At 38.9% G+C, this 15,495-nt stretch overlaps 2 protein-coding genes across 5 annotated transcripts in view; one reads left to right on the top strand and one right to left on the bottom strand.

Moving 5' to 3' along the window:
* Positions 1-4,076: 4,076 nt before the first annotated feature.
* The window catches only part of rsh (Rap GTPase activating protein radish), a 319,148-nt gene continuing 307,729 nt past the window's right edge, over positions 4,077-15,495 (top strand). For 2 of the 4 annotated variants that reach the window (XM_089734679.1, XM_089734678.1), the window contains exon 1: positions 4,077-4,952. The gene's annotated coding sequence lies outside the window, so the exon portion shown is untranslated. The remainder of the gene's footprint in view (positions 4,953-15,495) is intronic. The other 2 variants (XM_089734681.1, XM_089734680.1) reach the window with 1 other exon arrangement.
* LOC149501016 (uncharacterized) lies at positions 7,386-7,697 on the bottom strand. The gene has a single exon (XM_089734959.1). The coding sequence runs from the start codon at positions 7,695-7,697 to the stop codon at positions 7,386-7,388; it is 312 nt and encodes a 103-aa protein (XP_089591085.1).

Genomic DNA, 15,495 nt, shown 5'->3' with positions numbered 1-15,495 from the left:
TAGTGCTCTGTTTTTTTTTTTATTGCAGACGAGCATACCTTCCTTCCGGCCCACCTTCGTTCATGGACGTCAGCAATGCCAGGGGCAGAGCCAAGCTGCTGCCTACCGTAAAATTTCGCTCATTAGATTTCGCTCATTGTTCATTATAGTATAATTCTTACACAAGAGCGCCACTGTCATAATGGATACTGAGCAACGCTATTAGGTACGTGAATATTGTTCTATAAACAAAATATGAATCACAGATTTTTAAATGCTCTGACCTAAAAAAAGATTTACTATAAAATTAATTATAGATTAATTTGATACACTGCATTAACCAAATTGTTAATAACCAAAGTCTCGCCGGAACTATCATCCGCACCATCTGGATGGCTGGCGTTCCACTACAATGCGTTTTAAAAACAGTTTTCTGCCACGCACAGTAAATCTCTGGAATTCGTTGCCATCAGCGGTCTTCCCCAACAACTGCGACATTGGGTCATTCAAGAAAAGAGCATATTCTTACCTGAAGGGTAGGCAACGCACTGGCGTAAACGCTGGTGACCGTGGGCGGCGGTGAATCACTTACCATCAGGTGACCCGTCTTGCTCGTTTGCCTCGTAGATGTTATAAAAAAAAAAAAAAAAGTAAATACTTCCAATGATCACAACGAGTTTCGGAAGAACATTTCAGACTGTTAAGGTAAGCATAGGTGTGTAACTGTAAATAATCCCATTCAATCTAAAGCGATTGCACACTACTTTTAATCAAAATACAAATTAAAAGTAAACAGCGTCCATGAACAAAAAAAAAGTTCTAGTAAGTTTTAGACACTGAAGTATGAAACCTAGTTTTAGATGTTTCGACTTGACATAATAACAAAAAGTGAAAGTTAAATGACACCTACTTTTTTTCTTAAATGGTTTAAGTATGAAACACAATAATATAAGCACCGTGACAAATGGTGTCAAAGATTGGATGAGTGCGATAGAGAAATTTTGTATAATAGGTATTTAAATTGAAGGATGACGGTAGCTATGTTATTGTAAAATTGAGACTACACGCGGTGAGGTGGAGGGCGATGCCCTAGCCGAGGTGGTCTCTCCGAGCGTCTTGGACGAGGAGCATCGTGCGGTCATGTCGAGGATGCGGAGAAAGGACACGGCACTGATGGTGATCGTGGCCTGGGATTTGGCCTTCGATGTCCTCGGGGACCGACTCGTGCAGCTCTTCGAACCCTGCTTCGTGTCGGGATGGTCTACAGCAGGGAAGACGGATTCGTGCTGTTGCAGAAGGAGGGGTGGTACCGAACAGTGTTGCTGCTGGACTAGGCGAGAAAACTGCTCTAGCTGGATGGTAGCCACCTGCATCATCCTGGACTTAACGTTTTTTTTTTATTGCTTAGATGGGTCAACGAGCTCACAGCCCACCTGGTGTTAAGTGGTTACTGGAGCCTATGGACATCTACAACGTAAATGCGCCACCCACCTTGAGATATAAGTTCTAAGATCTCAGTATAGTTACAACGGCTGCCCCACCCTTCAAACTGAAACGCATTACTGCTTCACGGCAGAAAATAGGCAGGGTGGTGGTACCCACCCACGCAGACTCACAAGAGGTCCTACCACTAGTAAAAAATTCAAGTGACAGTCGGCGATGAAAGGAAAAAAGTGATTCGGAACAAAAATGAGGCATTTCATACTGATTGTCTCAAATGCAAAGTGAAGCTTCCGGCGTCTCTTTATAACGTGTCTGTGTCTAAGGGTGTCCCTGGTATGCCGATGTTACATGAGGCCCAGTCGCGTCACTCCCCAAAAGGTGGTCTATGGGTCGAGAGACACGGGGCCGAGTCGCACCACTTCTAGACACGTCACCACCGGTAGACAACCGGTGAACAGGAGACTCTGTGAGGAGGATCTCAGGGCGCCACCACTTACCGCTCTGGGAGACTCACGCCAATAAATGAAACAATTACAATATATATTACACTTGAGTTTATTAACTACAGATTTAATGATTATAATTGTTTACACAGAATAAATTAGTGGTACGGTATCTTTGTCAAATATGTGTCGGTAGGTATACCGAACACAGGAGAAAGAATTTAATGAAAGTGAGATTAAATAACAATATTATAAACTAAGACGGTATCACCAGTGGTTCACAAAATGACGATGAACGATCACTGGATTGCTTCCCCGCAACTGGGGTTGCTGGATCCGAGCCAGGTTGTGTATGCAGGTGTGTTTCTTTGTTCTAGGGTAGTCAAGTACTTTCTGGATCGCCAAGCCAGAGCACCTCGCTTCCGGCAGCGTCCACTCAGAAAAGTACTGCGGGATCTTGAAGGTGATAGTAAGGTCACGCTCCGCACCCTAACATGTACATGTAATGTACCAGTTATTAGGACCTACACGACAAGACAAAGTGGTGTTAACTTCGATTTAGATAAAGGTTGTGGACACAGTGTGGAGAATAAATTATGAAACACTTACCCTGGTTGAATAAAAGTACACCAAGGAACTGATAAATTGACTTTGGTAAGTACGTGATAAAACTTGCACTGCAGCTCGAGATATGTTGATTGAAAAAGGCTTCGGACAAAGTGACTTGTCCTTTTATAGTAATAGTCTTACGGTTCTCGAAAGTTCCGCCTATAGTGCTGTGACAATCTCACCCTCGAACCACAGACAAGATAGTACAGTCACGCCATGCAGTGTCGGATAAGTGCACTAAGCAGCGTTTCATAATTATATATTTCCCCACACTGAGCCACATATACGCTAGAGGGCGTTAATTTAAAAACAAAAAAATAATTTTAATTTTTCTAGGTTTACATCTTATGATACGGGGTTGTATGTCGGTACCTATCCGCGCGGACTCACAAGAGGTCCTACCACCAGTAATTACGCAAATTATAATTTTGCGGGTTTCACTTTTATTACATGATGTCATTCCTTCACCGTGGAAGTCAATCGTGAACATTTGTTGAGTACGTAACTCATTAGAAAAATTGGTACCCGCTTGGGATTCGAACACAGGTGCATCGTTCAACACGAATACACCGGACGTCTTATCTCTTAGATCAGGACGACTTCAAAAAGTATTGGTATCGGTATTGGTCCCGATCTGTCAGTAGAGCAGTTTGGATTTAGTTCGCTTGACCATTGACGCGGTGATGCATGCGAGCGAGACATCCTTGTGGTGCCACCGTGAGTCTGGATATAGTGATGACCGCGAAACCCCCCTAATCTGTCTGGGTTTAGTCCCCGGGCAGAGATGGGACGTCGCATGAGAGAGTGCAAAGAGAGTCGTTTGTACTCGTCGAGAGTAGGTGAGGCCTAAAAACATCATTTGGCCCGCGGTCCGCTTCCTACATCTACTTACCGTTAAAATCTACAAATCCCCTACCTCACGTATGAGGTTCGGACCCCTCCGAAAAAAAAGGTACGTATTTCATCACTGTTCATATTCTCAAGGCAATTGTAATCTGCTTTTAGAATATGAATCGTGGTAAACTTCCAACATTTGCTATAAATACTGGGTATTCATATTGGTAAGATCACGACCATTACAGCAACTACTTATCAACGATCGAACGAGTCGTAGGACAGACTAACTTCAGCGGACGAAAAAAAAAAAATTATTTGTAATTGAAAAACAAATTATCGCAATAAGCCATGTAGGCACTACAAGTTAAAAGTCAATTTTATTATTATATACTGTGCTGAAACTAGAGCGTAGCAAAAATGAGGCTACGCCGCTACGAATTATCGTAGAGTACGCTCTACCACTTGACAATCTGTAGACATTTCTGTACGTACTGCTTAATACTTATTTAATACTATTCAATTGAGTTTTTTATACACTTACTACAATTTAATAAAATAGAAAATGATAATCCTGAACTAAACCACTGTTAAATTAATTAAATTTTCAATATTCGTGTAACAAAAGCCTCATATCCACCGACAGACTCTTAACAACGTAATTAACCCGGCACTTGTTTAATTAAACAAGCTAAATTAATATAAAATTATTTGCTACACCGCAAAACGGGAACTATGCGTGAAATTCGAGCAGGGGAACCAAATAAATAAGGCACACAATCTCATCTAAAAGTCCTTGTTGGGACGTTCGTCGGGTGCTAGCGGCGGCCTCTTATGTGTAACAGCTTACAGCAAGCGCGCACAACAATGCGATGCATTCAACAAAAGAGTATGAATAAGCCCGGCCGCAATCCCTATGCGTCTACTGAAGTAGCACGCAGGTAGCTTGTGTCCACCGAGCCGATTGTAAAAGCGATATAGATAGGACAGGGACAAGCTGGCTGGGGCCGTCCCGGGCTCACCTGTGCGCCAGACCCGTAGGCGCGTCATGGACGCACACATTGTTACCCTCGCACACTACACAATAGAAACACTGACGCACACTAACAAGGTCTACCATGAAGGCTACAGCGCGAGGCCTCGGAGCACACAGGCGCAGTTGGGGATAGAGACGTGAGCTCGGGACACAGGCGGGCGAACTTTCCCGCCGAGAGGACCTCTCAGCCTGGTCCGCATCGCCCGCCATCGCAAACCACTTGTTGAATCATACACTTTCCCAAACCGTTCAGTTCGTTCAAGTTCCCTCGCGCGCAATCTAAAACCACCCTAAGTTCTTATTTTTAATATGTTCGAATTCTTCTCGACCTGTGGTGCCTATACTTCGCTTCCACTTTGCCTTGTTATCCTTTAATTATTCTATACACATGATTTAGTCTTCCCCTCGGTGTTGTTACTAAGGTTGTCTTTACGCGCATTAACGTGAAATCATAACGGTTATCTTGTTGTAAATTTTTAATGTTTAGAATCGTTGTTGAATACTCATAGCTGTGTTAACTGTTAAATATTAAATGTAAAAGCAATCCCCAATTATAATCAATTTTACGTCGCGGTAACACTGTGGTGTCCTGAAAAGCTCCCGAAAAGGTAAGTTTACTTGATTTTTCTTAATGTTAATTTCATTTATTTGGTATTTAACTTATAATCACAATATTTACGCAACGTGTATGGAAATTTAACGTTTGTCATTGTGAATTCCTTTTAGTTAAAGCGTTTTATCACTTTCATTCAAAATTACCTAAAAAACGTAAAGTCGCATTTACAACTTGCGACACGTTAATTTGTTACGAAATCATCAATCATAATATCAACTTGCATGATTTCTAGCATTGAAATTAATACTAGAACGGAAAATATATCATTATTCATAAATAAAAACCGAATTGAAATTTCAAAATTGTCCCTTTCTTTCAGGTAAGATACGAATTTCCATTAGCCGTTGTAGAAGTATGTATATTTGTTGGGTAATGCCGCGATTTATGAGGATGTATTCCCTTACTTCTCAGGTTAGATCAATACCAATGTATTTTCACTAGACTGAGTAGCCAATGTCGCATCGACGGGTGATTCGGTTAATTGTTATGTTCCACAATAATAAAGCCACGGTCTTCTGTAGAACACGACTTTTCCATTGGTTTTACGACACACAATCACTGAAGCACTTTAGTGTGACGAAGCCGAGACTAATAGAAATAATTTCCTTTATGTGTTACTTATTGGGCATTTGCTTTTATAATTGTACTAGCTGACCCGACAGACTTTGTAGTGCCTCAATCGATAAATAAAAGACCTAAACTTTTGTATAAAATAAACTTAAAACAAACAAAAGAAATCCGTCCGACGGGAGAAACATCAAAGGAAAAACAAAACTTTTGTTTTTATTTAATTCCGAGCATTTTCATATTTATCTAACCTTTTAAACCTTCACTCGACTTGCACAAATAATCCAAGACCAAAATTAGCCAAATCGGTCCAGCCGTTCTCGTGTTTTAGCGAGACTAAGGAACAGCAACTCATTTTTATATCATTTTAATGATAGTATAATTCACTTTTTTTTAGGTTAAGGTATAAAACGAAAGTTATTCGTCGTTTAGCCACTTCTGATATTTTTATTGATTGTATCAAATAGACACGTTGACTATCTATTCGGTGTTAAGGAGAAAGACCCTGAAGACATCATTCATTGAGTACCGACGGCCATCTTGATTCAATATGGTATATACAAGCAAATTTACGGTCGATAATACGGTGACACTAACTTTCAGCCCCGTTTGAATAAATACCACATGAAAATAATAGGTGCTAGCAGTAGTTGCCGCTTTATAATACAGGAAATACTGTATCACCAATTTAATTTTTATTTTTATTTTTTTATTGCTTAGATGTGTGGACGAGCTCACAGCCCACCCAAATTCAAATAAAATTACCAGGGGCGCGAAGTATATAAGAATTTCGAAAGAGGTCCCTGCTGCTAAGATAAGTTAAGATAATTACAGTGGCCGAGCCTGATTACCCGAAAACCCTACTACATTTTCAGCCAAACCTATTAGTACAAGATTCTGTCAACTCTCTTTCCTGAAATTTGAGCTACAGAAGCTTAAAACCAAAATTGCTCTAGTAAAATTAAAGTAGCATCACATAATTTTCAGGTCAACAACTACATCATACTTAAAATCACTTAAAATAATAACGTAGCCCTCTCGCGTCGCACGCACGCGTAGATTGTTTAACTGCTATGAAAATTAATTTTAAAAAGGTTCCAGTATTGCGTAAACATTGTTCATGCATAAATTAAGGGCCTTAATTCAGCGCTGTCTTATCGGTTATTACGTGATGAATGTGCGGACCAGACAAACGTTTAGAATGTACATATTTTTATTAAAATTGAATTTTATTCACACTCGAAAAATTTAGGCTTGGGACAGTCGTTTTTCTGTATTGTTACAATAGGTATCTTACATTTAAAATCGGAACTCATAACTGCATATTGTAAAAAATCTTTTTTTTATTGTTTATTGGTGGATAAGTTCACGGCTTACCTGATTTCCTGGTTACCGAATCCCATAGACATCAACAAGGTAAATGTCACACCTCCTTGCACTCTCTCACCTGACGTCCGATCTCCGGCTGGATCAGAGCCCGGTCTAAGTAAGGGGGTTCTCGCGGTCAACACTACATCCAGACTCGCGGCGCCGCCCCAGGACACCCGACGTCGCACGACAACTCCATATCGGCGGTCTCTGTACAGCAGCCCATCTAGCCATACCAGGCGGTGCCGCTGGTATCCCGAAATACCCCGCTGAACTAAAACCAGCCTGCCAGGCCCGAACTCGATATACCGCCGATACATCTAGATACCATAGAGCTGCCCCCATGCAGTACGCTGACCGCAAGGAGTAAGCCGCATGGCCTCGCCCCCTTGGGCGTCCCGTAACCTTCATCGTGACGGTCGCTCGAACGAGGGCTCAGGGTCGGTACCGGGCGAAAAGCCTTTCGCAGCCCCGGCTTGGCGGCGACGGATCAGTGTGAAGAGGGAAGAGCTCTCCTTCTCTCGTTCTGCAGCTTTCTTCTCCGAATGGTGGACTCGTAGAAGTTGAACATAGCCTTCCAGGATACATCGCTGCCGAGCACTGTAACCACGACGGTCGGCGACAAGTCTGATGCTATTTGCGAGACAAGGACGCGGCGCTGCTCCGCGAATGCAGGGCAGTACGGGAGCGTGCGCTCTGCCATGTTCTCGTCATAGCAACTCCAGTGGTGGTACTCCGGCGTCGGATACCTCCGGGCGACGATGTGCAGGTAGCGGCTAAAGCAGCCCTGTCCCGTAAGCATCTACGTTGAGTTGAATTTTCTTGCTTTCTGAATGATTTGACGCACCATGAACATTTATTCCCAAGTACCCTTTTCTCTCAAAAAATCAGCCTGTTCCGGAGCAATCTATTTGGACAGATAGGTCTGCAATTGCTCATTTCAAATATGTATTATAACATAATTTTGCTAGAGTGATATAAGAGCAATTAGGAGATAATTGTAATACATGTTTCTTCGTAGAGCCTTTTTTATGCCAGTTCCGACGGCCAGACTCTTGTCTGCCATACCCTGTTGCATAAGTTAATAAATATGTGATCACCGCGTTCTCCTAAGGCTTTTACTGTTTTAATAGAAATTAAATTTCTACCAGTGGCTTTCTGTTTTTGAGGTATTTTATAGCAGCTCTAACCTCAGACAGGAGAATGCTCGGCTCCAAATCCTCATTGTTTGGATCTGTACTTGTGAATTGCCGAGACCGTGGATCTTGAAATAACGATTGTAGTACTACTAGTAGTATATAGTTGTAGTAGGAGAAGTAGCTCTTCCATGTTTCAGAGATTTATTCCAACTCTGTTATCACTTAGTTTTTGGCACTTTCAATAACCTAGGTTTTATATGACAATAATTTGGAACCGTATTTTGTGGTAAAGATCTCTAGATCCATGCTTCAATGAATGTTTTATGATCTCTTCACAAATGTTACGAAGGTGAGAGTTATGATCTCGTCTGCGGCTGGCCTGTATATTGGCAAACAATTTATTCAGTTCGTTCGTGTTTATGCCTTCAGCTTTCTTTCGATGCCTCTCTTCAATTAAGGCGAGAGTACCATCGGTCATTCCGTGTTGACGTGACTAATAATATGACTGATTAATTTAAAAATCCTAAACAGGCAAAGAGCGTCAAGAATGACAAAGGTTAATAATGCTCGGAATTTCGTGATAAAACAAAAGCTTTGAACACGATTCCACCTGACTTTTTGTGCTGGATTTCAATCGAAATAATGTATTTTGAATGTCGTGTTTTTTTTTTTTAATTGAACGCTATAAATAGAAACCTACATAGCATTAGTTTGTAAGGCTATCAATTAGAAAATGCTGATAAATATCTTTTTAATGGTTGCCGTAGCATCTGTCCGTTGTACCTACTAATATCTACATTTTGTTTTCTAACTTATGTACACTTATTCTTATCTTAGAAGCGTTGACGTTAGGCAGAGTACCATTTCTAAAACTGACCAAAACATTAACGTGAAGACATTTTGGTTGAATGTTTCAATATGCTAACATTTTTAAGGGTCACGTAGAGGTTTGCAGGATTGTCTTAAAACATACTGTTAGTCAAAATCTAAGCTTAATAAATGAAAGGTTTTACAAGGCTGATTAAATGTTTGGTATTTTTTTCTTTCTTTGACGTATCACTCTTGTCAGAGCGGTTGTGGCCGTCATTCAGTATCATTGCTGTGAGCAGATGCTATGCACTTCACGAGTAATCGCCACTTCTCAAGGTTTGTCGTGAGCACGGTACACTCATGTAAACAACCGCCAACTGCCCACTTAACTTGATCGGTTCATCGCATGGGCAATCTTCCACGGTAGGCAGCGGCTTGGCCCTACCCCTGGCATTGCTGAAGTCCATGAGCGACGATAACCACTCACCATCAGATGGGCCATATGCTCGTCTGCCTACAAGGGCAATAAAAAAAAGGGAAATCGAAAAGTATTGAGTCAGATATCTTATGTCACTTAAACCACTTCGGTTGTATTGACACCAAGTGTCAGCCTGATCGGTCCTGATTGATTGCTTAACTTACACACTTAGATTTTTGTGCAATACGAGAAAACTTGTGTACTTTAGTAAAATTTTCATTAAGCTGCTACGGCACATTATGGTATCTAGATCAGAAATTTCACAATTAACAATAACTATACGTATCAATTGTATCGAATGCAAGATGCACGAACACAATACAATAGCTTTAGTATCTATTTTATAATAGCTCAACTCCAACATTGTCTACAATAATGTTCTCAATTATGTAAAACGCCAGACTCTGAAAGCTAGTTAAACTTTAATCTCAGCTGAAGAGTTGAAACGTTCGTAGCCTGGAACTCGTGGAACTTGGAATATGTGGACTCTAAATTAGTATGTTCAAAAAAGATTCAAACGAATGCTGTGTCCGTGTGTGTAGTAAATAATAGTTTAAAAAAACTAACAAAATACGCTTTTCTAGAAAATTCAAGTAAAAAATAGAAAATAAATTTGAATTAAAAATAGTGTAAGAAAAAAAAAAAATTGCAAAAAGCGTGGGGTGTTTTTCAGGATATTATCAGAATAACCCTTCTACTCATATCTCTTCATAAAATCTTTATAACTACTGATATCATGCACCCCACGCATTTTTTGCAATAAAAAAAAAAATTATTACACTATTTTTAATTCAAATTTGTTTTCTATTTTTTTATTGAATTTGCTATAAAAGCGTATTTTGTTAGTTTTTTTAAACAATTATTTATTTTTCATTTTTTAGTATAATTTCAATTTTTTTAATATTTTTTTAATATTGAATCGTCATCAGATCTTAATAAGTATATCAAATTTCGAGTTAATCCGACGTTTTGGAGGGTGTCAAAATCATGTTCAAAGATTCCGTTACATATTAACATACATACGTCTGAAGCTAATAAAAGCGTATCAAAAATGAAATACGTCATCAATCTAGATTTGTATGTTGCCGGTAATAGTAGCGAATCTAAATTGGTTCTTTAAGCGTGATTGTTTCTTGTTCGAAGCAGTTTTCTAATGAAATTGTCGAAGTAAACTTTGACGTTAGATTTCATGGCAAATAAACGGGCTTCGGTAATTACTCAACAATTTAGGAATTAAAAAGTAAAGACCTTTGAAGAAGTCCACCAAACGTAGGAAATTTTGTCATTTTAATTAAACAAGAATACGTAAATTAATTAAGTTACGGTCTGTATTTTCCTTAAATTTTCTGATTCGTACGCCGAAGCAGTATTTTCTATTGTTTTATTATATTATTACGTCTAAAGGAAAAGGAAGCCTTCAAAATCGTTTCTCGGATAAAAAAATCTGTTCCTAAAACCAATGAGTAATTAACTGGTTCATTTTTCGGCTTCATTTTCAAAGACCCTTTTCTTAAGATGATTTTTTTTCAATTATAGATTGACATCGGAAGTAATTTTCGGAAATCTTTGAAGAAAAGCGATTACAAGTTTGAATGCGAGAAAATTTATACTTGCTGTCCTTCGTTTAATTTCATTATAAGTAGTTCTATTCCAAATAGCCAAATCAGAAAATTATGGGATACACTCAAATCCACAATTATTATAGTTTTTAATCGAACTCAAGGGATCAGATGGTAAAAGTTATGCTTTTCAAAACATCTCAATATTATATTCTGAGCATTACGTACTTAACAGTTAACAATTGTCAGAGCCCTTTAGAGATTTGAAGTCCCTTGCCCTTACAAAGGATAAATAGAGGTCCCTAAAGGAGTGGTGATATATGCTTCATTAGTGTTTTGACATCCAAAGATTTGTGTGTATGAGATGTTGAGACGAGAATAGATCAACCATTATCATTATTTGATAAAATTTTGGAGACAGATGAGTATAATAATCAAATAAGCATATGAGGAGCATACGGCGTGTATAGCTTCGCCGTGACTGCTGACGAGCTCACCAGGGCATCAGTATTTTTTTTATTGCATAGATTGGTGGACGAACTCACAGCCCACCTCTTGTTAAGTGGTTACCGGAGCCCACAGACATCAACAACGCAAATGCCGCCACCAACCTTAAGATATGAGTTCTAAGGTCAAAGTATAGTTACAACGGCTGCCCCACCTTTCCAATCGAAACGCATTACTGCTTCACGGCAGAAATAAGCGGGGTGGTGGTATTTACCCGTGCGGACTCACAAGACGTCCTACTACCAGTATGCACCAATAACATGACAGGGTTTGCCAACATCTGTCCTACCGAGAGCACAGTGCTTCGCCGAATCTACCACCAAATTAGAATCGAAATCCACTAAGCGGATCCGACGAGAAACTAAGTGGGTTTTGTCTGTGGTTGAAGTTGCACGTTAAGCTTTTCGCCATTAACGAGTTCGAAGACGCGAACGGTGACCGGTGCTTGGAAGCCTTAAAAGCACCGACAGTGGTTTGGGAGTATCATTCGAAGTCCACGGACATTTCACAAATATTAAGTATTCAATAAGCACAGTACTTGTAAATTATGAATTGAAAAACAAAATGGCTTTGTGGCCAGTATGGAATGTTGCCACTGGTCAGTGTTTGCCCAAAAACAAACGGAAACTTTAATAATAATTCAATACACTACTAAAAAACTTACTACTTAATAAATAAATTTAGTGTTATTATTTTAATATAGGATGTCGTTACCTAATGATCATACAACTTGCAAATCCACATTGAAATTCCATTGAATCTGAAATTATTTTTGTATTTAAAGTATCACATAACTCAGCAAATACGTTACGAAACTAAGCGCAAAATTAAATGAAACCCAAACTTGCAATCTACGGTAGCCTGAAAGGACCGCAAAAAATAACAACCCTTAAAGTATTCCATTAAACATTTGCTTCAACTTTAATACGCAGCCCTTTTACTTAAGCACCAAAGTTATAAGCTCCGATATTCGAGGTTTTTAGGATTCAGTTGTATAACCACAAATAATGGAACGCTTATATTTTTTTAGTGAGACTTACAAGTCATGGCTCAATGTGGGTGGCGGCATTTACATTGTTATTGTATGTGCTCTGGCGGCTACCGGAGTGTGGATGTTAAGTGGTTACTTAACATCAGGTCGGCCGTGAGCCATCGCCCATCCATCTAAACAATAAAAAACAAAAATTATCTCAAATTTTAGAAATTTTATTTAGATTTAGGTTACTTTAAGCTATTTACCCGTTCGTTTCACTAGTATCTTATATTCTCCACTTAAAGACGGTATTAAAAATTGAAAGGGCATTCAGTTTGAAGGTCCCTTGATGTAAACCTCGTTGTCTTAGCTCTTAAAAAAACAGTATTTTTACTATGAATTAGAATTAAATAGCATAGACAATAAATTAAGAAGGTCAACTCTAAAATCACTGCTATAATCAATTTCAATTTGGAAAAATGCTTTCCTCGTCCATAAAAGTCCGTGCCATTCTGTAATCGTGTATAGGACAGGATCATTAATACTTATTAGATATTCAGTGATGCGTTCAGGTTATGTACGAAATGAGAGGACCGTGTGCTTTCTCACGATTCGAATTCAAATTTCACGATTGTATACCGGTCAGGTATAAAGGTTTTTATTTTAAATTGCGTTGATAAACGTCGCGCATAGAACGGCCCCAATTTATGCATCTACGAGATGAGTATTGACCACGTTGCATAGACAGGTGTTAGACCTTTAAAATGAATTTTACCGATTTTTCTTATTTAGTCCAATTACGAATCCTCAAGTTCTTCGGGCACATCACTCGTAATGAGGATTCCATTGAGCGGTTGGTGGTGCAAGGGAAAGTCGAGGGCAAAAGATCTCGCGGACGATCTCCAACACGATGGACCGACCTCATAAAATCTGTTACTCACTCCAACATAAATGTTTGCTCTCACTCTGCGAAACATCGTGCCACATGGCGTCGCATCGCGAGAGCATCGGTATCGTAGGATCCGACTGATGCATGACCACGACCACTCTGTCAAGAGTGTACGAATAGGAAAAAGAAGAATGATGGAGAGTATTAAACGGTAGGCAACGGCTTGGCTTTGTCCCTGGCATTGCTGACGTATGCTCATTTGCTACGCGGGCAGAAAAAAAGGTAAAAAAAAACAAACAAGTTACTACCATTATCATGAGTTAAAACTGAACAAAGAAATTCGACAAAATTAACTAATAAATACATAATTTTCTAGAGACGTATTTGGAAAAAATAATTTTACAGGAAAGTAACAAAACATAACAATATTACCTATATATTACTTAAGACTACGCGTCAAACTTAGCTCACCTTACAAAATTGCATTTATATGCTTCAAGTGATAAATAAAAGAGGTTAGCATAGGAGGATTTAATATCATGTACCCTACACGATCCACGGCCAAATGTATTGGAAGCATAATTCGTTCGAGTCCTCAATAACTGGAGGGTCTTTTTAGAATGTGCGCAAAAAACCACATTGAAATAAAACTATCGTATCGGACTGTCGGCTTTTATAGAAATAGATGAATATGAAAATAAATACTTTATGCTTTAAATATGTCCCGCGTCAAGGTTGATATGTATGTATAATACATACGTCCCATAAACATTGAGTTTTAATTTTGCTAATGAAACTCGGAACTACACCCAGTAATTTACCACGTCCAACTATTTCTACACTAGCAGTCAAATATGATCTTAAATGATTACTTAACGTGTCGTATCAAAGGAATAAACGATTCAAGGAATCTAATTGCGGTGAGAAATTAACTTCACATCTAGTTCGCTTATAAGACGATTTTCTAACCGGATAGCTCTGAGTAAATCCCTTGAAATTACAGTTAAATGTCTTGCCAAGTTAATCTGATCGGAGCAGGTACGTTTCACTTGACTGTTTCTATATTGAGTTGAACGTTTTAACGAATCGAAATGATGACTGAAAAAGATCGTTGAACGATTATCACTGCATAGTATAAAGCAAAGTCGCTTTCTCTGTCCCTATATCTGTCCGTCCCTATGTATGCTTGAATCTTTAAAACTACGCAACGGATTTTGATGCGGTTTTTTTTAATAGATAGAGTGATTGAAGAGTAAGGTTTATATATATATATATTTTATTGCTTAGATGGGTGGACGAGCTCACAGCCCACCTGGTGTTAAGTGGTTACTGGAGCCCATAGACATCTACAACGTAAATGCGCCACCCACCTTGAGATATAAGTTCTAAGGTCTCAGCATAGTTACAACGGCTACCCCACCCCTCAAACCGAAACGCATTACTGCTTCACGGCAGAAATAGGCAGGGCGGTGGTACCTACCCGTGCGGACTCACAATAGGTCCTACCACCAGTGATTACGCAAATTATAATTTTGCGGGTTTGATTTTTATTACACGATGTTATTCCTTCACCGTGGAAGTCAATCGTGAACATTTGTTAAGTACGTATTTCATTCGAAAAATTGGTACCCGCCTGCGGGATTCGAACACCGGTGCATCGCAACAACGAATGCACCGGACGTCTTATCCTTTAGTCCACGACGACTTCAAAATATGTATAATAACATCCATTAAATAGTGAAGAAATCAATAATAAATTACAGTTTCCGAAGCGAAGCGAGGGCGTGTCGCTAGTTCGAGAATAAATTATGACGATGTTAAAAAAATGACATGTTTGATAAAAAATAAATTCTTATCAGAAATTTAAAATCTTTATCGAAAAGATAGAATAGAAATAATCTATACTAATATATTATTATAAATCTATAGTGGTATTTACGGAAGTTCCGTTAAAACTACTGAACCATGCATCCGATTGACTTGAAACTTGGTACCCGTGTAGAAAATACATGTAGTTAATGGATAGGCTAATATTTGTGTGAGTGTTGGACTCCCTAATAATAATAATAATAAATAATAATGTTAATTTTAAATGCCCAGCGAAGCGAGCGAGTACGGCTAGTGATAGATAAATGTATAATCATATTTATGAAATAGTTTGCCAATTATCAATAAATTTAACTTAATAAAACATCAAATAGTCTATTAAGAATAGATTAAATTAAAATTACCAGGTAATCAGCTT

This window comes from Bombyx mandarina, chromosome 18 (assembly GCF_030267445.1).
Source record: "Bombyx mandarina strain Sakado chromosome 18, ASM3026744v2".
In the NCBI taxonomy this organism is placed as follows: Eukaryota; Metazoa; Arthropoda; class Insecta; order Lepidoptera; family Bombycidae; genus Bombyx; species Bombyx mandarina.
Note: the sequence above shows the minus strand (reverse complement) of the source record. Positions and strands in the feature narration are given on the sequence as shown.